Genomic DNA, 23,313 nt, shown 5'->3' with positions numbered 1-23,313 from the left:
ACTGGGAGATTGCAAAGCTCCTCATTCCATTATAGAAGGCGATCCCATGGATCAAACATGATTTACCTTGACTAAAACTGGCAAACACTTTCCTCACACCTACAAGAAGCCTCACTCCATTATTTTCTGTAGGATAGTGGTTGACCGGCTGCAGTACTCCAGACCTTCTTTCTTGCCCTTCTTGCAAAAGGATAAAACAATATCCTTTCTCCAGTTATTGGGAACACCTCTCCATCTACAGTCTGTCAAAGGTCACAGAGAGCAGTCTGACAATGACATCAGCTGGCTTTCCCAGTACACTCAGGTGCATGACGTGATTCTTGGGTTTGTCCTGGGCAGGGCCAGGAGCTGGACTCTATGGCGTTTACAGGCCCCATCCTGAGGTCAGACTGACAGGCCTGTAGTTCCCCAGATCCTCCTTTCAAGCCTTCTTCTAGATGGGTTTCACATTTGCTAACCTCCAATCATCTGGGACCTCCACAGCTAACCAGGAGCAAAGATAAATTATGGACAGTGGCTGGATGAGCTCTTCTGCCAGCCCCTTCAATACCCTCACATGAATCCCATCTGGACCCATAGACTTGCGAGTGTCTGAATGGCATAGGAGGTCACTAACTACATCCTCCTGGATTGCAGGGGCTCTGTTCTGCTCCCTGTCCATGCTCACCACCTCAGGGGGGTGGTGGCCCTGAGGATTACTAATCTTTCTGTTGAAGGCTGAGGCAAATTTCTTACAGTGTTACTCATTAGAGGTTTAAAATACTTTATTTCTACTTAAGACTGACATATGCAGGAGGGGAAATAAACACACTCATAGACAGCCAAATTCACACCATAGGATCAAAAATAATTCTTGCACTTCATTCCATAAGAATTCCTAATATACTTTACTTTCCTCTGGAATCTTAATTAGATTTTAAAAAGAACACAGGTATGGTGTTCAAGGACTATTTTTCACAGCAACAATTACTCGAGATGTAGTCTCCCTTATTATATCTTCTCAATAAAGCAATTTTTTATAGCTCATCCATTTTTAATTTGATAAAGCCTCTATTTTCTGTTCTCCCTTTTCATTTGACCGCTGAGTCTTCTCATAAATGTTCATTTCCTAGCAGCTAGAGCACAATGAACAGAAAAGCAAACCACTGTTCATCTGAAAAAAGACACTCCCACACAGTGAAGTATGTATGTCTGGGAGCCCTGCTATAGAAAAACACATGCCCACAGTTATTCAAAGATTCCCCTTCAGCTGCAGTGCAATGCACTGGCAGACATGAATAGCCTTTCTCTTACCTTGTTTATTCAAGAACTGTGATCCACTAGCCTGCTTTTAAGTATTTGATAGCCTACAGTGAAGAGATTAAATAAGTCTGATGCCAAATGAAAAACTTCAGAGATTATGCTGATTTTTTGGTAAATTTATGAAGCCAAAATCTGAAGGTTTTGTCCTGAGAGACTAAAAGGCCTTTGCTCCAGGATTTTATATTTATTATGCTAGCAAAGTCAATCCTATCTCTAACAGACAGTGATTTCTTGATAGGTTCTCTCCTGCCTTGAGTGCATTTGAAAGCAAAACAACCATCTTTTTAATTTTCACACTGCTCCTCACATAATTAATCAAGTATACAATCTAAACTGACTTCCTTTCCAAGCACATTATTGCAAATCAGTCATTTGTGGGAGAAAAACATAAAGAGAAATAGGATTTTATTTTACATCTTGTTTAAGAAGAGCCTTTCATACTGGGAATGTGGAAGATGGCCTATAAAAATAAGCATTTAAATAAGTAAATATGCAGAGGGGCACACAAAGAGCACCCAGGTGTGCTCTCATTTATCATGCTTCCAGTGAAAGAAGTCACGACCTCTCAGACTTTAACCTCAACACTTCTAATTTTTCAGCTTGGTTTTTGAAAGAGAAATTTAACCCATCTGGTTTTCAGTTTTATGAGGTCATGAGCCATGAAAGAAAATCTAGCTTTAAAAAAAAAAAAAAAAAATTAAAAAAGAGATATATAATCTCTTGTCCATGTTTCTGTTATGTCAGGGGAAACTTAAAAAGGAAAAAATATCTTCTGTACAATATTATACATTCATGTCTCTACCACTGTGTATTTCTTTCTGGTTGTACTTATACATTTCTAGTCCTTCTATCAAAACCATGCACAATGGTCAACCCTAAACTCCTGCCAACACAAAAAATCCTGCCTTTCATGTAGTCTCTGGGCTATTTAGCTGGGGGCTACAATGCGGCAACAATTTCCTTAGAAGTGATAGATATTCACATTTCCTATTACAGCAAGGCATGAACAATCCTCCCACCCTGTCCTCTGCTCTATGGTAACACCAGGCAACACAACCAGACAGAGTCAACTTGTGTCTGAGTTGGACTTTTCATTGATTGGTTCACGCATCCAGCAATACATTTAATAGTGCTGGTGAAAGGCAGGTTGTTTTCTTTTTTCCTAAAAACACAGCAAAAAAGTTTGCAGCCTCCCTCTCCTCAGCCATACAAGCCACAGAGCTTCACCAACCCACCCCCAGACCATAGGAAACATTTTACATACAAAAGAGTTTGTGAGATCTTTTATGGTTTCCAGCATCCACCAAAGCTAGAGAACCATTGTTACAATGTCACAAAATATTTATAATATGGGGATACTTGGAAGTCAGATTAGTTCTTAGAGTTCTGTACATATAAATGATACAACAAAACTATTAAACAGCACAACACCTTCAGGGTTAATTCATATTTCACTACAAGAACACTGAATGGTGCACCTATTTCACATCCTTAAGAGATGAAAGCTCACAATAAAATGCAACATGCAGAAATGGGTTTTTTAAGCATTTATTTCAAAAAACAGCAACTTTTGAAAAATGACAGCAAAGAATCACATATAAACAAGGAGACAAGTGGTTCTAATACTATTTCTCTAATTGCCTTGCAATTCAAAGGCCAATCAAGTCCTTGTGGACTGTGTCCACCTTAAGTCCTGTTCCCTTCTCCAGCATAGCAAATACACACTGAGCTGTTAATTGCAGTAACGCTAATTAAAAGACAAAACCTCACGACTACATTAACAGTGAAATTGCCAATTAGCACACAAGGCTTCCTCATTACTGCTGCTGCATGAAATGTGAGGCATGATGTGGATAGCAGTCATAAAATAAAAGACATTTTTAAAAAGCCAATAGGTCATATTTTGAGCTTGCTTCAAAAGTACTGCTGGAATCAGCAACTGAGAAGCTGACCTACAGGAAAGAAAGAAATTCCTACAACCTTTTCTGAAAACCACTAAAAAAAAATATTGCCATTTTCCACATCTGCAGTCACAATGGTTTTTAGAGGAAAGAGTACTTGCCTTGGTGTAGCCACTAGAAAATGCCTTAAAAGTTTAAAAATTGGCCAAAGGCTAAGATTTCAGTGGATAATTTATTCTGACTTTATACTCCATGTAAGGCTTCCCTAGAAAGAACTAATGGATACTGAAAGCAATCCAGGTGATACTAGTGTCCTTTATTCTACAGAAGGAACACTTATTTTTGTGTCCTTCAGTCTCTTTCAATGACCATTTAACGAAAGTTAATTCAGACCTCCACAACCCTAGAGCTGCTTCCATAAAGTGATAGTGCTTTTCATACAGTTTGTATTTCCTCAGGTCTCTCTGTACTTTTTTAATTTTCTTTTTGAAGGTTTTTAATTCTAATTCAGAGATCTCGTGGTAAATAAAATGGAAATACTTTCAGCATTATCCTCCTTGAGAGAACTGGAGTAGGTATTTGTTTTCACTTGCTCCCTTTTAATCAAGCATTTTGTTGACCATAATCAATTTCTTCACTCAGGAGAAAAATGTGCAATTATCTACAATGAAGAAGGTGTGTCTAAGGAATAGGGTGGGGGGGAAGAGAAATCAATGGAACCATCTGTCTGACATTCCTACAACATTATAAGATACTTGTAATTAACTGCTTGCCTACCAAAGTCTGCCAGCTTTAACTCCCCCGTGTCACTGATCAGAAGGTTCTGTGGTTTCAGGTCCCTGTGCAAAATGTAACGCTGGTGGATGTAAGACAGTCCTCGCAGCAACTGAAATAAAAATAACTGAAAAAGAGGGGGACAAAAAATGACCTCTGTTAATATTTTGCATATAACCACAGGTGATTTCTTCACGATATGCAGGGTGCTTGCACATTGTGTCAGAATTCCTCCCAAACTGGCTAATTCCCACCCAAATTTAACACAATGAAATTGTCATCTGAAATATACTTACTTTGCAAGGACTAAACCCAACCTCCAAGCCCTACTATGCCACAGATTCAATTTGACTGCTTTAAAAAGAGTGAGAGCAATACAACCATGTGCAGAAGGCTTGGTTTCTACCAAATTATAATTATATTCCATTTACCCATATGGCCTTAGAGATTAGGTGGTAGCCTGAAGACAGATGTGTATCTTCACTAATTATAGGAAACAACAGTACAGGGTGGTAGGGATGGGGAGATAAGGCTGGGGGATGGAGCACTGACACTAAAACAAAGAAGAAATTAATAGTATAACAATAATGCCTGTGTACCCAAGGAAATCTGCAAGTAAAATAGGTTTTATCCTTCGAAATCTATTTTAATGGGAGTTTCTTATGTATTTTTCATTAGGAAATAATAACTCTCACTGAACCTAAAGACGACTTTGGAAACCTATTTGCAATACTCTTTAAGGTAATTTTAGATAGAAACCTAACTCACCATCTCCTGGTTTCTTAGAGTCCTTCCTTGGACTCTATAAATGCTTGCTCCTAAACCTAAGCATTACTACTGTGTATTCTGCAATTTACAATGATGAACAAAGAGCTGGATGAAGAGGATCTTTTGTCCTCCCCTTTTCACCTCCCACATCCTTTCAGACACTTGCTGTTAAGGGCTGTGTTACCCGTCATGGGTTTTGTCAACGCAAAGGGTGAATGAATGCCCACGAGTTTTTTTTACAGTTATGAAGAACCTATCCCAGTGTAGAGAGACCCTTCCTTTTGCCTGATATATTTTAAGAAATACTTCAGTTTCTAGATGTGAACACAAAAATTCCTTCCAAAGATAAACATGGAGGATTTAAGAGCAGGTATGGACTCCGTGCCTCACAGCTCAGAGGACAGTGAAACGTGCTCTCCAGGAAGATGTGGAAACCACACCAAAGATTGGGGAAAAGTCAACTCAGGCACACGAGAATTTCTAATTAACTTGCAACACAAGCATCCTACTCAGTGATTACTGAAGTGAAGAGACATTATAAAAAGGGTTACAAAATCTGATTATAGAAGAGAATAAAGGCTGACATGAAAGAAACAGAAATGTCATGTTACTGAAGGTGAAATGAATTTAATTGCATTTCATTTTTTTCTCTGAGTGCAGACACAATGCACTCTATGTTTAGCTATTTAGCCAGGGCACAAAGAGCCATATCAATCACCTTCTTGTCAGGGTAGGGTCTAACAATGTGCTGAGGAAACCTAAGAGCAAAATACAGGAACAAAGCATAGCAGGAAAGTCATAAGTAACATGCACATTCCTTTTTGAATTGTGGTTAAAGTGGAATTCATGGTACATTAAAACTATTTTAATAAGAGCAAGCAGCAGAAATAGCTTTCATTACAGCCTGAAAATATCAATTTAATTCTATTAAATTACTTCAAAATAATACATTTTTAAAATAAAGAGATGGGCAAAATAACCAGTTTTCCAGGCTAAATCAATGCCATTTAACTTCAAACATTATTTTTAAATATGCAAAGAAATTTCAATTATCATGGTAGCTTACAGTGCTGTAATCTTTATAATAACTCAAAATATATTTATTAATGTCTTTTATTTGGCTTTAGTGAAAAGAGTCAAGTGATTTGACATAATGTGCTAAAAAAAATGCCCAACAGCTAAACAGAATAAACATCTGCTCTTGAGGACAGCTTTGGAATGTAGTTTTATTCCAAACTTGTAGACATGTTGCACTCATTAAGTACTTCCCCAAAAGTTAATTAATTCACTCACACCTCCTTGGAGGAAGCTCATGGAAGAGAAGGGAAAAAAAAAACTTCCTGAATTCATTATAAGGTAAACTCAATTATTATGTTTTTGCTTTCTCTTTTTCTCTTCCCCTTTGTTTTTATTTGGTAATTTAAATGTGAAAATATTTATGTGAACACAAGCCTAACATCTGGCAGCAAAGCATTCTGCAAACCACTGGCCCTTTGTTATTGCTTGGGAAGAGAAAACACCAAGGGAGGCCTCTCTATTTCCAATGGATTCCCAGCCCACAAAAAGAAAAGATGAATTACAAAAAACTGTTTCTGCTTCCTCACAAAGCACTCCTGCCCTCTCACAGTCAAGTTCACTCCTCCGATCTTGAGGAAAGCCTTTTCCAAGAAACCCATTTTCCTTTCAGATTGTCTGCATTAACTTTGCAAGAACAAAAATGAATTCTAGATGAGGCATCATCAATCCTTACCCATATACCCAGTCTGAAATGGACATGCCTCCTGCCATGGTCATACCCTCATCTTACTTGATCCTTCCACCACCTCACTCAATTCCAATCACCAGGAAACCTCAGCCTGGGGCTTTTTCAGGGCTTGTTTTGAACAAGTAACAGAACTGCCATTTCCCAAAGCCCCAGGATGGCAGCTGGAGTCAATGGCAAATACAAAATGTATTTCAACAGGTTGGTTGTGATGGTAAAATGAACACAGATTCACAGCTCTTTAGCTTTTATGTTGGTAATTTTAATATTTACATGGTCATACACAAGGCTGTATAGGTATAGAATAACCTGCAATAAATAAACAAAGACAATTCGCTAAAACATCATTTGTGTACAGTTTATTGCTTGTAGTAAGAACAAATGTTTTGATAATAAAATTAGGCTCACAAAATGCCAAAGGTCATTGTGGAAAAGACAGAAAACAGGACAGGGATTTGTCCTTAGAAGTCAGGTTTTCAGCAAAGCTTAAATTAGGAAGCTCAACACTTTACATTCAGACAAAAAAAAAATCCACAAAAACTTGTGGCTTCAAGTCTTGCTTATTTCTTTCAGTCATTAAAAAATACCTTTTTTCCCTGACTGTTATGTAGCTCTCGCTTTAATGAGCAACATATTTTAATGAATACTTTTCATTGTCAGCAAGAAAAATGCATGCAGGTCAAAGCTAATTCAGGGTTTATGGACTGTGATATTAAAAGAACATTAGCAGTTCTTAAAACATACAAGAGAAAGCCCTGAAAGGGGTGAGTTAGCACCTACATAGTCCTTCAAGTGTAATCCTGGATAACCATTTGAGCTATATGCGACATTTGACCAAATGCCCATAGTAGTTCTAAAATACAATATTTTTTGAGACACTTGTAGCTATGTGGATGAACAGCCCAGCTTTCCTGGTGTTTCAATGAGTCTGGGTGAGTGTACAACCTAGAGCCTTACATGCAGGCATACATACATGGCTGCCCGGTGGCCCACATGCTGCAGAATGCTTCACTATTTGTTGGCCTCTGAATGAGCTTGTAAGTTAGACACTGACACAGGCTATGCAAAACACACCTGAAGGGTGGGATTGAGAGCAGCTGACCCTGTCTGACTTAGGTTCAGAAAGGTCCTCCAGTCTAAGGATGAAGGGAAACACTCATGTGCAAGTGATTGTGTAAAGATCAGATGACTCCACACAGTTGCCCTCCATTACGAGAGATGGTAGAGAGTTTCTGGCAAAGGATACCGGGGTAAGTGAAAAGCAGAAATCCACAACATGCCTAGGGAGATTCTCCAGAAAATGTACCATTTCCACACAGACTCTGCAGAGGCACTGAGGACCCCAATGACAGGATGCTTGCCAAAAGGACAGAATAATGATGCCTGTGATGGCCTTTTTTAAGACTTTCCATGGTGGCAAAGAGGGATTTCTAAATTATTTTCTTCATTTGAGATCCCTTAATTCATGCTGTATTTTGTGAATAGAGGACCTGGCCCTGGATACAGAAGTAGAAGGCTACACAGAACTAGAAAGCTACAAAGAACTTTTTAGTTTACAGAAGATGCACAAAACTCTTGGTTCTGCTCTCCTGGCAGCAAAAGTCTGAAAAAGGCTGAGATAACCTGGAACAGGAGTTAACATGATTTCAGAAGAAAGCTGAAAGCAAACCTGAATTAATGTGTCTTTTCTTTAGCAAGTTCATACTGATCTATTAGTATAGCTACTTTTGAAAAATAATACACAATACCACACAGGGTTTATCACCACCCCACACTGATTACACAAATGTTCCTCCTTGCCCTATGTATCAAAGCACATTTTCTGAGTATCACACAGTCATCTGAATTCCCAAGTGTGTATTCAGCATCAATAAAATAATATTTAGGCTTATTAGGCCATCAAATCTAAAAATACCAGTAAAAGAAACCACATTTAGGGCATCCCATCTCATGCTTGCATTCAGGAAGTTCTCCCTATCATCCAGAGGACAGTACAGGCTTCTGTACATTATTGGCTCCTTTAAAAACAAAAGGAGGTAATAAATCACTACAGTGCTATCTCACAGCCTTGGAAATAAACACAACCAAACACATTACTCAGTTCCATTTGGGTTCACTAGACTGTTCAGGAATCTTAGAACTACTTGTTTTAAAACATTATATTAGAAAAAACTATCTGGTAATATGCACTATCACAGAAGCAACAAGAAATGTCCCTCTTGTGACTTCTGCTGGCATGTCAAAACCTCATCAAGAACAATCTTTTTTATCACTCTGTTTGCTATTCATTTCCCTATTCTAAACCAGGATAATAACCATGAGATAAAATCCAACTTTTCACTTCTAACTATGACCTGGGGAAATACTGCACTTTTTAGGTCAAAGCTTTGTAGAGTTTGTTGCTTAAATTGTGAGAAGAAGCTCCAGGAACAAAGTGCTGACTTGAGACAAATTTGCATCCCTATAAATAAGGAAAATTTAAATAAAAATTATTAGCTATTTGAATCTGCAGGATTTTCAGGATTATAATAAGATTTACCTCACACAAAGGTATCTCCTATCTGTCTTCCCTAGAATCAACTGAGTTGTCTCCAAGAGAATTTTAAAACAATCCACTTCAATCCACTCCACTCCAATGCTTTTACAAAGGCTTCTAACTTGCTCCTGCATTATTTACACAAGAGTCTAAAGCCTTACCAAGGCAATGTCACACAGAAATACATATGATTCAGCCACTGAAAATGTGTATTGCATCATCGCTTAAAAAAAAAAATATATACAGATTTTTTCCACTTATTTCCAGCAGAACTGCAAAGGAAAGAGATTGGAGTGTGTTAATTTGCTAACTTCTATTCTCTTTGATGCTGTTTTAATAATTTTTTGTCCCTTCTGGGTACTACTACAGTCATTTGCAATGAGGAAGGTGTGCTTAATTAACTGAGTATAAAGACACTCCCTTATGATCAGCTATAGTGGTCCACTAAGGTTCAGTAAATGGAAGACTCAGGTTTTTACTTTTGAATGGCAAAAGTAAAAATAAAATTAATTCAATTGAATTTTCCTTTTTTACCTTTCATCAGCACACTTCCATGCTGAAGTAGGTCAGAGTGGCAATTGTTGCCTCGCCGCATTTAAAAATCTTGACGTGTTCTCCCTACAATATACATGTTGTCTTGCCCTATGTGAATCATGAAGACCATAGAGACAATAAATTACAAGTGCACTTATGAAAGTGACATTCTTCTAGCATGAATTTTAACATGCTAATGAAATTTCTGCATTAACTGTTCACAGTTGTGCATATTATCAAACCATTAAGTGACAAGACTGACATGAAGCAGAGTGAAATGCTGATGCTATATTTAATGTCTGATAACTAAAAAGTCTAATTTAAATAATCAATTTTCAATGCCATGTGTAAAAGACGACCTTAATTTGGCATAACATTATTCTGTCTGGTGCACACCTGCTTGTTCACTGAATGAGGAATGAAAAATAGCACCTTCTCAACCACATTAAACACATCACTTCTTACTTAACATATCTGCTGAAATCCACTTTTAATTCAACTTCACTTTAATTCAATTGGTCATCAGCAGCATGACCAATTTTAGAGAGTAGGAGAGGAATTTCTAAAGCATGACATTAGTTTCTATTTGCTTCCAGTAACAATAGATAAATTTTAAAGGACTACCACAGCAGGTTTTCACCTTAAAGTCAAAGACTGTTTTCTTCAAACCCCAGTGAGTCAGTGACATGAAGATTCAGCATAGCTGGATCTACTACCACAGTTTCATTGCCTACTTCCTGTGCACCTACTTCTATGGCACTCAACCTCCTGGCTGGACACCTCTAGTTACACACAGGTGCTCACACACCACAGCTTCCCCTGCATCATGTAACATGTCCTTGTCACATGGGGATGAAGGACTGCCCATGCAGTCCAACACCTGTCTCCCCACAGAAAACCCCACAAACCTCCTGTCCTTGCCACAGATGTTGATACAATTACCCACTGGAAAAAAACAGAAACATGCTCGGGAAGCCTACATTGTTAACAAAACTGTCGCCTAAAACCTAAAGCATTTTTATCCTACTTTTCAGATATTATGCTTTTCTAACAAGCATGTGGGTTTGGATTTTACCATTAATAAATGTAGCTACTGCTTAGCAAGACGCAGTGTGCAGCGCTCTTCTACTGCCAAAGTTCAAGCAGCTTCACTTAAGTACAGTAAGCCTCATATGGATACAACACAGGAGCTGCCTAATCCTTGCATGTTCCCTTCCCTTTGTTCTTCAGACCATCCTAAAGCTGTAATCAGTTCAGTGATAAATATTAATGCTTACAGAAGACATCAGATGACAAGTACCCTATGGCTTTGACTCAGATTATTAATTTTCACATTACTCATTAAATGTCAAAATTACTCTTCTGACAAAAACAGATTCAACAGTAAAAACTGCAACCATTAGTTAAGGACAATGTTCACAGTGCTACAGAGCAACGAGCAGTACATGAATACCATAAATTACTAAATTCCAGAGATTTCAGATGATATAATTTAACAACCAGTGTATTTCAACATTTTCAATCCAATGCTATGGACACCACCATTAAAGCCTTCGTTTAATAAATAGAGTATTTTTATCATATCTGGGTTTGTTAAACTATATAGTTGCTACAAAGTTGACTGACATCTTCTTGAACATTTAGCACAGAAAAATGTTGCAGCATCCCATTATGTGTCACTAATTACTGTCTAATACATTCTTTTTAAAATATCTTTTTAAAGTTTTTAGACAAACTAATTCTATTTTTTGCTGAAACATAAGCCTGTTTCTAAAGAGATTATTGGGCTGCTCTAGGAATCTTAGTACCCAAATCCCAATCCACATTTTGCCATATACCCCGACTCAGTACTGCAGTGATAAAACACATTTTAAAATTTTCTGGTGGGGGTAGGGCTTAGTTAGTTGAGGTTTTGCTTCAAAAATATCCATCTATTATGCCCAGAAGACTGCTGTACTCTGCTTCCTAGGAGAAAGGAAGGCTCAAAATTGAGATGGGTAAGAGCTGAAGTCTTGAAGGCTCCTGGGAGAAGGCTAAATATTCTTGTTGCCTGCATGCAAAGCTCAACAAGAGAGTCTGCCTATTTCTTCTCACCACTTTTTTGCCCCAGGAAGAGAAAAGGTGCCCAGGGAGAAGAACAAATCAGTGCAGCAATATCAGATAGAATAAGAACAAACTGGAAGTTCCTTCCCCCTCTGGTCACAGCAGACTACAGGAGGCTTCCAAGTTGCCTGAAGTAAAAGATTTTCAGAGCAATTAAGAGATAGGGACAGTTTTAGTCTGTTTGACAACCTGTTGTCATTCAGACTGGTGTTCCTGAATTAAAGAAGAGTGGGTCAGATGCAAGTATCTTTTTATATTGCCAAAGATGAGTTTTTTTCTGTCAAATGCTCATGCAAATCGATATTACCTCTAACACTGCAAGCAGAAGAAAAAAGGCAGAGAGAAAAAATTCAGGATGCTTTTCTCAAAAGACTTCAGCTATCTCAAAGCAGCATCACTAATTAAGAAGCAAATCAGCATTCATTAATAGATTTATTTTTAAGGCAGGGATGCAAACAAGCCATGCAGGCATGACAGATGCAAGCCTTTGCTCCACTTATTCTACCAGTAATAGGAGTTACAGTAAACAAACTCAATTATGAAATAAATGCATCAAGGCATAAAGATGAATTTATGTGCATTACTGGGAATGTAGTAATATGGAGTAAAAGACAGAGTTAAAATAAAGGTGATATTTAAAATATTAGAATAAGCTAGGAACAGTTACATTTTCACAGGACATGCTGAAATTCACAAATAAAAAGACACATTTTGAATTTAAAAAACCAGAGCCGTTTATGGACAACTGCAAACAAAGGCTCAGGAGAACCAAGAAGGTAAGAAAAAAGACTGGTGGAAATAGCCCTGTACCAGACAGAAAGGGACAAAGATCAGAATGAAGAGCATAACACAAACAAATATCACTGGCAGGGTCAGCTAGTTGCTCTGACCCATTAGGGTTCATGCTGTAGGAAGCAATCCAGATGTTCCAATTGAGCATGAACTATCTCTAAAGGCTGCAACATCTGTAGAAAAGACAGCCAGGAATACAGATTTCAGTCGTCTATGCCAGGAGGAACAGCACAGGGAGAGTCAGGAGCAAATCTTGTACCTCAGTTTGCAATAGCACATTTTGCAGCTTGGCAAGCACCACAAGGTACACATATAAATCAATTCCTATTTCCAGTCATGGAAAAGGCTGCAGCAGTAGCTTCCAGCAGAAACATAATTATATGTGGGGCCATGTATTTAAGATTTATTGCTTGTCTTCAATTGTGGAAAAACTGAGAAAGACATCTTTTAAACCAGACAAGAGAAGATGAGGCCATGAGTACTACACGGGGAATTTTTAACTGGTTATCCTTTTCCTCATCATCTCTAACTATAACATTGTACACAGTATATGGATACATACTTATATATAAATGCTAGACATGCAAGTTTGTTAGCTACTAAAGAGGTAAAAAATTGTATATTTGGACCTAATGGAGATTGCAGAATATATGGACTGAAACAACTGCTTTATGCCAATTTCCCTTCAAGCTGATAAAAATGTTTCAGGTACCTAACTGTGTTTATGTCATCAGAATGACTGGTTTAACATTACCAGGGACAGGCATTTTTATAACAACATCTTAGCATCACACACAAATTCCTTGAAGTGTTTAAAGCCTGATGTTATCCGTAAGACTTGTGCCTCCACCCACAAATCATAAAATCCTGGAATCATTATGTGTCAATACAGACATACCAATAAAAATGCTAAACCTAATATTTGTTTTATTCACCTAATCATACTGACCCTGGACTTCTATAACTGCCAGCTGAGATATTCTTCTTTATACTTACACATACTAATAATATCCTGCTCAGTCTTTATTTAAAATAGTTAAGTGACAGCAAATAGCCTATTTAAAACCACACAGAAAGGCAATGTCAACCACAGTACCTGAGGGGACAACAATATGTGTGTCCATCAAAGTAATTTAGATTTTTATTCTATTTATGAGTCTTCATTTAAAAGTAAGCCTGAGGGAGCAAGCATTGTCTTTACCTTGCAAATACAGAGAAAATTCAGAAATGTAATTAAGCTCAAGATATCCAATAGAAGGCAAGATGCAATTTGTGTCTGCCTTCTTATAAAATACTGTTTAACAGGAACTACTGTACATATTCTTTGGAAGAAGAAAGATTTGTGCTTATGTGGATTTGTATTTATAATAACTGGCAACAAGCCAGAAAAGAATATCCATCAATAGGCAATACTTTCCTCAAGAACAAAATTAAAAGGCAGGGGGTCTTTTGTCATGCTGGGAGAGCATCAATGGCTTAATCCCACAGGTTAGCCCCAGAGAGCCAAGACTAATTTATTGCTACTGGAATATAATTGCTCAACTGGAAGCTTTTTAAATGGATTTAGGGATCACATAACCACTGATTCCGAAGAAACAGTGTCCAAAAGTCTGACTAAAAGTGAAATTACTGAAAGACCTTTAGAAAGAAGGGGCTGGCAGGGAAAGAAGGCTAATTAATATAGCTCAACTTAACCCTTAGAAATCAGCTGTGGATCCAACAGACAACTTTGTCCAGAAGCTAAAACCAAAATAAGTCTCAGATCCCCAAATGCATTAAGTGAACAGTGTACAGCACAACAAAGCATTAAAATGAAATGGTTATGAAATAACCATCTTACTTCTCCTGAAACAAAAGAGCAGCACAAGATTTTAGTTTGGCATGCTGGTGCAGGTCTGGGAATTTTTAGCATATATGACTGGGTTTCTGTCCTCCCAGCCAAAGAAACCACTCTCTTGGGCTATTTTTAATTCAGCCTTGAGAGCAGGTATTGCACTGAAATTCAGGCTGATTCATTCATTAAAATGGTAGGACCTCAAATCATCATGCCTGGTTTTAGTAATTACTGCATGATTAGGACTAGCCTTTGTTGCTGGCCTGGCAAGAGAGTCTTCTAAATATATAGAACTGATTTTCATCAATATTATTTAAGACAAAAAAAAGTTAATTGTTGAATGGGACTGCTTATGTTTTGTCTGTTGATTGAAGTTTCATCTGCTCCAAGTTCCAAATGTTTTTATTTTCTGCCCCCCGCTGCCCCCACTTTTATTAATAATCCATTGGCAATTAAAAAAACTTGAACCAGCAGTACATCAGGTTTCTACACTTAGCTACACAAATAAATATTTCTAATGTGTCTGTAAGCTTCAAAGGTGTTTCTGAGCACTGTTAGATGGTACAGATAGCCACAGAAATACATGCAGCAAAATCTGAAAGGGAAACGCTGCTGCTGCAGTTCCCTCTGAGGCTTCTATTTTAAAAGACAGGTATCTCAGGATTCAGAGGAGTGACGTACTAGCAAGCCAAATGATCTGTTTATATCCATCCTCCTCAAAGACAAGCTCACTGGGCCTAATGTGTAAAAGTACAATAATTTGAATTATTACATCTTTTTTAGCAGGGCTACAACAACTACTGCATATCAGACCTTGAGGCACACAGCACTGCAGCCTTGGATGAAGACTTACAAATCTGAAGCAGCACAAAGAATCTTAATAGCCAGTCTTCATTTATCCCAAAACTCAGAGAAGTGAAGTTAAAAGTATCCACACTGAGAAATGAAACACAACCCCTTGTTTAACAGGCACATTTAACACCTGAAACTCTGCTTAGGAAACTGAGCAGAGAAGAAAGCTCAAGAGTTTCAGGGGTCCTGAAAAGCAGGTCCTACCTCACCCCCTTTAGTGCCACACTCATGGTCTGTGTGTACGTTTGTTTTGGGTTCTTTTTTTCCCCAAAGAAAAAAGGAGGAATTTTCCTTATCTTTTTTTTAGACAGCAGTAATTATTATTGAAATTCATATGTTGTAGATACCACTTTTCATTCAAAAAACACAGAAAATTAATGAAGCTGCATGATGTGCAACAATGATCAGCTATTACAGAAAAAAAGGTATTATTTTAAAAATTTTTTTTTTTTTTTTTTTTAAACCAAACAGGCTTTCTGGCTTTTCCAGAAAAGAGAGAGATTTCATCAACTTCTACATTTCAGCAAGACACATCCTGGAATAAAGTTCTCAGTATGACAAGTGAAGACTTAAACACTTCCAAAGTAGAACAACAATGGGACTGATGTCCAAGTGCAAGACAATTGTAACAAACATCATCTGAGTGATCTATAATCACACAACACATTCTGCATGTCTGGTTGCCTTCCATTTCATGCTAAAATAATTTCACTGACTTCCCAAGTACTAACTGGATCAAGTCTCTACTCATTTATCTTTCCATTAAATCCTGCTAATAAACTCTCTCTTTCCCGTGTGATGATTCTCAGTATCTACCTTAGAAGGAAAATAAATTTCCAAAGTGAGATCAGCTATGAAAATTCTGATCTCATCCAAGAAAGTGTGCAAAAAGATTAAGGAAGATTTTATATGTTCATATAAAAAGCAGTACATTCAGCTAATACAATTAATTACAGTTCCCTCAAACTTGATGAGCCCACACTAATTTACCTAACTGAAGATCTAGCACTGACAGCCTAAAGCATGTTTACCCTGGGCTTTTAGGGCAGTGTAGTCTTAAGACCAAATGTTTAAATGGAGGGGAGGGATTACCAACACTGTTAACAACATTCACAGCATTCAAATATTTTGGCTCTGAGTCAATTTTACAAACCTCAGAAATTCTATTGCAGGAATGCTCAAATACTTGAATTTGTAATTATTTTCAAAGAAACCAAATATTTAAAAATACAGTTATTATGCCAGGCATTTTCCCTTTAGCTAGCAATCAGTTTCTATGAAATAGCTGACATGACATTTTTTGCAAAGTTACTGCTACTGCATTTGCCTTGAATGTGTGCTCTTTTTGACTCTTACCTTCACATTCTCTGGATGAAGCCCTCCGGGGTGTTTGTCCATGTACTGACATAAATCAGTGTGCTAAAAGAAAGTCAGATGGAGAAAACTATATTAATATCCATATGACTGCAGCAATAAATACCCCTCTACTTAGGAGTGGACATAACAAATGGAAAATAAGATTTTTTCAGCCACACGTGCAAATATACATTTGTACCTTTACACTCACTTCATTTAACAGCCTTGATAACTGATATGAATATTCAACAAATGCAAATTATTTTTTTTTCTAACACCTTCCATTTGGTAGAGTAATTACCTGAATTTTAATACCATTCTAAAACTTGTAAGGACAGTATCACCATCAACACCATAAAGATAATATCTAGACAGAAGAGGAAGAACCTAAAGGGAGAATGTCACATTCAACTCCCATTGTTCACATTATAACTGCCCTTTAAATATAATTTTATAGTGATTCTAGATTAAGATGGGTTAAAGGTTTAGAAAATAAAGCTGAAAAGCATTGCATATCAGAGTACTGGATGGTACTTTCTAGCTCAAAAAGAAGCACATATTATGGACATGTACAGCCGTTAAATACAGATACTTTAGAAAAGAACATCAAGGAAAATTCAAACTTAAGTTTTCACTTCATAGTTACCTATATTTCCTGCAAAAATAGCATGAAACTTCATCAGAAATTTCAAAAAGACCTTCAATGCATAGATTAATGTTATTTTTAATGAATAAATATTTATAGCTTTTACTATGGAAACATTTTTCTCTGAATTCTTCTCTTATATTTCTACACTTCAGCAGCATGGTTTCAGACAAATGGCATGATGCTTCTCTAATGTGCTTGCACAACGCAGCTTCTGGAATTATGTTCAGAATAAAAAACACAAAAATATGCCCTCGATTAACCAGCAAATACACAGAGACAGACTCTGCCTTCCACATCTGTTTTCTGAACACATCTGGTAAAAATCATCCAACATTCCTTGAAAAGCTACTTGGCAATACCTGCCTCACATACACAAGAGCCCATATAAATACAGGCACTTTTCAAAGTTAGAGTTTTGGACAAAAGCTGCCTTCCAAACAGCAGAATGGTGTCTCTGTGCAACATTTGCCAAACCAGGAGGGGTTCTTTAGCTTTCTTTTGCAGAGTTATGCAGATACATGGCAGAGTTCACACCCAAGACACAAAATTTGTTCTAGCCATGACTATCCTACGTAATTGCTTCTGAAATCACAAACTACAAAAACACATTGTGCATGTGGAATTAACTTTGCAAAGACATGAAGATGCACAGGATGATTAAGCTCTGCACTAGCAACTATGTTCACAAATTCTTACGTGGCTTCAAGAGTGCAAGAGCCCTGACTGTGGAAATTGCTTGAATCCCAAAATGAACAGCGTGTGTATCACAGGGGCAGAGGGCATGCTCAAACAGGCAAACTACACTAAATACAACAGAGATTATTTCAAAATGCAAGATACAGAGAGCAATTATTCAATTTATAGTTTACAAATTAGTGAATACATTTACAAAGAAAATTTTCAGATTAATTAAAAATATTCTACCAGTGAATTGTTAGTGTCAAAGAAGTGCATTTTCCATAAAGATTCTTAAGTTTCTCATTTCTGTAAAATCTTTAGCCTTAAGGTACAAATTCCTCTTCTATTCTCCCATTCTTCTCTTCCATTCTCTACTTCATTCATAGTATTTGCCACTATTTTGTCTTTTGTGTTTTGACTGACTGTGGTGGTAATGAAGCTTTCTGGGACTGCACCAATAAACCATGCCACAAATGGACCAGTCACCCTTCAGTACACATCACCGCATTACACATTTTTGTTTACTGTATGAACACCAAGAAAACATACTTAAACAAAGTCATCTGCTAACTTGTCATTTGTTTTAATAAACTAACAGATTCTAAGTACTAATCCCAGCAAAAGAATCTGCCTTAATATCAGCTGAAACACATTATTACAGGTGATGACTGGTGTCAAACAAGAAATTGGTGGGAATCCAGCCATTTTAATGGTTATCTGTTATTCATGAGACATGCCAGTCTTTGAATAGCACTAGCACCTGAAGTGCTCAAAAGATGTTTAAAGGAAGGCCTGAAATTTCACTTTAGAAAGCCCAGTAGGGGTGGCCAGGGAAGGCTGGCCCATCCTCAGACACAGCCATCATGGCCTGGCTCAAGGAATTATCATTTGATTCCAGTTTAGTCTTTCAGCCTTTGTGAACAACAGATAAGCTGGTAGGTGGGACATTTATTGCTTCCTTCACCCTGTGTTGATTTCTAGAATTTGCAACCGGTCAGCTGGCAGAAGCCAGATCAGAGGAAGACAAACACAGTGTCCCTTCTGAAGGTCCCATTCCTGAAGCCTCACCACTCCAGCCACATTAACTGCACATTTTTATTCACCAAAAGCTTTTCATTTTATTCAGAGCCACAACTCTAGGAATAGCAATAAGTCATATGTTTTATTTCCAATATACTTGTAACAAATGGTGAGGATAACCCCATTTTCTTATGCTTATATTTCAGTTACTATTTGGATGAATTTTCTCCATACAGAAACATCAATGATGATCATGTTTGTGTTATCCATCATTAACTTATTCTTCCTACCCCAAGGATGAAGACAGCTGGGAGCCTGATATAACCTTCTGCCATCAGTTTAACCATCAAAACCTACAGAAATTGATTGAACATGTCTACCTAAAAGTCAGTGTAAGCATCAATTCCCTCAGAATCCTGGAAACCTTACAGAGTCAATTGTGCTGCAGTCTTTTGCCTTTTTTTTTTTCTCCACACACACACTACAGGAATCTGTGGCAAACCTTCATTCAAATAAGGAAGAGAAATTGAATGTATTTTCTGTTCAAATCTTTCTACAATTTGCTTTCATAAAACTAAGTCTTTCTCATGAACTTAACAAAACATTATGGTAAGAACTGCGGAAACAACTTATAATGTTAGAGTACATTGCTCCCCACTTTAAAAAAAAAGAAGGTGGCAGCAAAGCAAAGGCAGCATCAGCTGCTCCTCTTTTCCAAGGTAGGGACTGAATGCACATTGAATTAAACATTAGTATAGCTAGGAAAACTGACAGTGCTGCAGAGACAGCTCTTTCTAAACCTGTTTTCCCTTTTGGCAGCCAAAGTGTCTGCTCCAGTGCTCGTGTGCACAACTGACATTGAAGAAGACAACACGAATGCAAGTTCAGGAAAGCACTAGAAAGGAAAAGAAGAGAGCAGGCTGGATGAAAGTGGTTCTTTTTAATAGTATTCCATGAAATTTCTACTATATAGATGCAGTCTTTTTCTTCATGCCATATTTGAAGGTGGAAAACAATGTGCTTTCCCAAGTGGAAGAGTGGCTGCCAATACAGCCTGCCATACTCTCACACTGGAGTCTTGGCTGCAGTCACCACCCTGATCTAATAAAATAGATACCCTAAAGGAAAATTCAATACACAATTACATATTGGCAATAACATAAAACTATATTGAAACAAAAACAAGAAACAGACCAACCAATACACATTTTACAGTCCATTCTGCACTGTCTCAGAAGGTCAGGGCACCTCACAGGGAAGCAGCATACTGGGAATGGAGTACAGAGACTTCCAAGTAATTGAACACCTTCTGATCCCAAATGGACCTGGCTAGACCAATTCTGCTTCAAGCCAGTTTTTAACAGCTCTATCAGCCATACTGTCAATCCCCAACACACACAAATGACCAAATACCATGCTGACAAAACATTTGATATTTTAGTTTAAGTTCAAAATCCCATTAGTTCCTGCTCTTTACACTCCACCAGTTTACCCACACCTACATGTACAAATATTCAATTAGCACTCTGCTCCAAACAGTTACACAAAAAACAATATGCACAGATAAATCAAGTTTCTAGAGAAGAACTCAAAAGCTAGGAAAGTCCAGAATTAATGGGGTTTATTCTACCTTCTATTTGTTTCCCCATTGAATGTATATTATGACAACTCCTAAAAGCTCATATGTTTTTTTGCTTCCCAGGATTAGACATACTCACTGAACAGAATAGGAGATACTTGATTAAAAAACAGGTGTGCTGTTTTACAGTTAGGAGTTTTTCTCCTATTCTCAAACAACTTGCAAAGTCTGGGTTTTTTACTACTTTGAAGACAGAAATAATCTCACAGGTTTTCCTACCCTGCTTGTAGCTATGCTAGTGACATGCTCTCCAAACACAGAATAATTTCATAGCAATGCAGGAGACATAGGGCATTACTTCCTTTTATCAGATAGGGACTACAAGCAAAGACAAAAAAAAAATCCTAAGAATCACTGATCTGAGCAATTCTGTTCAAAGAACTTTGGTTTTGACTTTTCAGAGTATTTGCCACTATTTTGTTTTGACTGACTGACTGGGGTGGTGATGAAAGATATTCTGCTCTTCTGGTGCATCCTTCAGCCCTCCACACCCCCCTACTTTTTGCTGACTCTGATGGGCAATGTGGTTTGCCCTAAGCTAAGAACACCTGGTGGACATTGCAGAGGGAACTGTCTGGATGCTCTCATTCCAGAGATGGGGAAGCTGACATTTTATTATTTATTTTATTTTGATGCACACTGGCCTGAAAAAGAATATAAAATACATTGGTAATACTTAAATACATATTAACAATAAATCTAAGCATAATCATCCACCCAATCATTGTGTCCTTCTCACACCTGGCTGAGAGCCTTGTCTCAACTACTCTGCAACACTGGCTTCGGTTACAGCCGTAAATGTGTAATGCTTTTGCAAAGGAGACTGAGAATCTCATGCTGAATAGCAGAAATCTGTAATGATAGCAATTTCAGCTGGTGATGACAATTCTCAATACAGCAAGGGTGGAACCCAGTTCTCTACAGCAGTATTACCTAACTTGTCTTGAAGTGATACTTTGAATGAGGCAGGAACCTCAGAAGACATCCGTAGTTCCCACATTCACAAAAAACTAGATAAATTCAATGACAATCACAGGCTTTCACCACATAATCCTCTGTAGAGCTGCACAACAGGCACTTCCACAAGGGTGAAAAAAGGAGATTGCCCAGGCCATCTTTAACTTGCTGTCTTCCAATTATAAGAGCTTTACTTTCCCACTTCAGTAACAAAACAATATTTTCTGCATAACCTGTTATGCTTTAAGTGAACAACTCGATCTCTCCTCCCACTACTGGCTTCCCCAGAAATAATTTCACTTTGTCAGAAATGAATAGCAACAATATTGAAGTGAGACACTAAAGTCTTTGACAAGAGAGGAGGAATCTTCAAAGACATAGCTCTTAAGTACAGTGTATGATTTTTCTAAAGCTTAACACTTGACCAAATTTGGGGCAATTTTCAAAATAATAGTCCAATGCTACCCACAGCACAAAGGCAACCCATCCCCTAAATTCCAAATCTATACTGTACAGCTTGACTATTTAAAATGAGGGTCCTCCAGATAGAGGTTCAAGATATCTTGGCCATTTTCAATGAAAGTAAATAGTAAATATAGGTAATCTGAGACAGGCTTTGCCATTTTTGCCTTCAAATAATTGTATTTCACTACTGTGTGCCAGCAGATCACTACTCCAGAGCTGCACCTTGACTTCAGGTTCTAGCACACACAGCTACATCTCCTTGAGAAGGCCCTGTCCAGCCTTTTTGTTACCTTCTCTCAGCACATTAAAACACAAACTCTTTCCTCAGTGCACATCTCAAGTAACAAGGCCTCCATTAAGAGACCCATGACCCTTCCTGGGGTAGATGGAACAACTTTTAGAGCAGAAACTGCACAGTGCTTCCTAGGATAGGGGATAGAAAACCCATACTCAGCAATGCTGGCTCACCTAGTCTTGTTTCCAAACTAAATATAGAAGCACATCAGCCAATGCACATTTTGACCCAAACTTAAAATAATTGCAAATATTTTCTTCCCTGTGATAGAGAGAAGTATCACAACTCCTACAGGTACCTGAACATGACAGAGAGATTAAGTTACTGTTCTAACATAACTGCTCATAGTCTAAACAAAAATCAACAAAGTCGTACAAGAATTTAAAAAAAAAAGAAAAAAAGAAAACACACACTTGCTCAGACTCTCTCTGTAATATTTTTCTCCCCTACCATCAACCATCTCATTTTCTCCCCATACCATCAACTACCCTGACAACTCCACAAAAAGTATGATTTACTTATGAAATAGTGTCTTCCAGACTCACATGGATGAAATTAATTGGGGTTTTGATTTAGACTTGGGACAATGTATAATTGTAAGAAGGTACTATTTATTCAGCAAGACTCTGATTTATAAGTAGACACATGTGGGTTTATGTTTGTGAGCATACTGGGTATAAGCATCTGCTGAAGGGAAAAGAATTCTGGTTGATATTTATACAACTGAAGCAAGGTTTATATACATATATCCTAGGTCTGGAAAAGAGAGAGTATGGAAACAAAGGGGGGGAAAAAAGACAAATGTTGATGATTCTTCCCTTCTCCTCTTGAAGGAATTCTAATTATGAATAGATGAGTAAAACACAAACTAGAAATATACTCAGATTTGCTCTGTGCTTCACTTTGACATCAGCTGTTTTGCTCAGCTATTCCTGCTCAGAAATCAGACTCTGCTAGCAAACACAAACCTGTTCAGACAAAGGATGGGACATTTCCTTTCAAAGGCATGGCTAGTGACATGAAATGATCTCTACTTTATCCACCCTCCTCCATAATAACAATGTGACTGTCATTCTCTTTTAATTAAATTAGTCAC

At 37.6% G+C, this 23,313-nt stretch overlaps 1 protein-coding gene across 6 annotated transcripts in view; it reads right to left on the bottom strand.

Moving 5' to 3' along the window:
- The window catches only part of CDK14 (cyclin dependent kinase 14), a 341,412-nt gene that overhangs the window by 178,766 nt on the left and 139,333 nt on the right, over positions 1 to 23,313 (bottom strand). For all 6 annotated transcript variants that reach the window (XM_064409653.1, XM_064409650.1, XM_064409676.1 and 3 more), the window contains 2 exons: positions 16,515 to 16,577; positions 3,981 to 4,104 (listed from right to left, as the gene is read on the bottom strand). In XM_064409653.1, coding sequence (XP_064265723.1) covers positions 3,981 to 4,104; positions 16,515 to 16,577 — 187 coding nt within the window. The remainder of the gene's footprint in view (positions 1 to 3,980; positions 4,105 to 16,514; positions 16,578 to 23,313) is intronic.

This window comes from Passer domesticus, chromosome 1 (assembly GCF_036417665.1).
Source record: "Passer domesticus isolate bPasDom1 chromosome 1, bPasDom1.hap1, whole genome shotgun sequence".
NCBI lineage: Eukaryota > Metazoa > Chordata > Aves > Passeriformes > Passeridae > Passer > Passer domesticus.
Note: the sequence above shows the minus strand (reverse complement) of the source record. Positions and strands in the feature narration are given on the sequence as shown.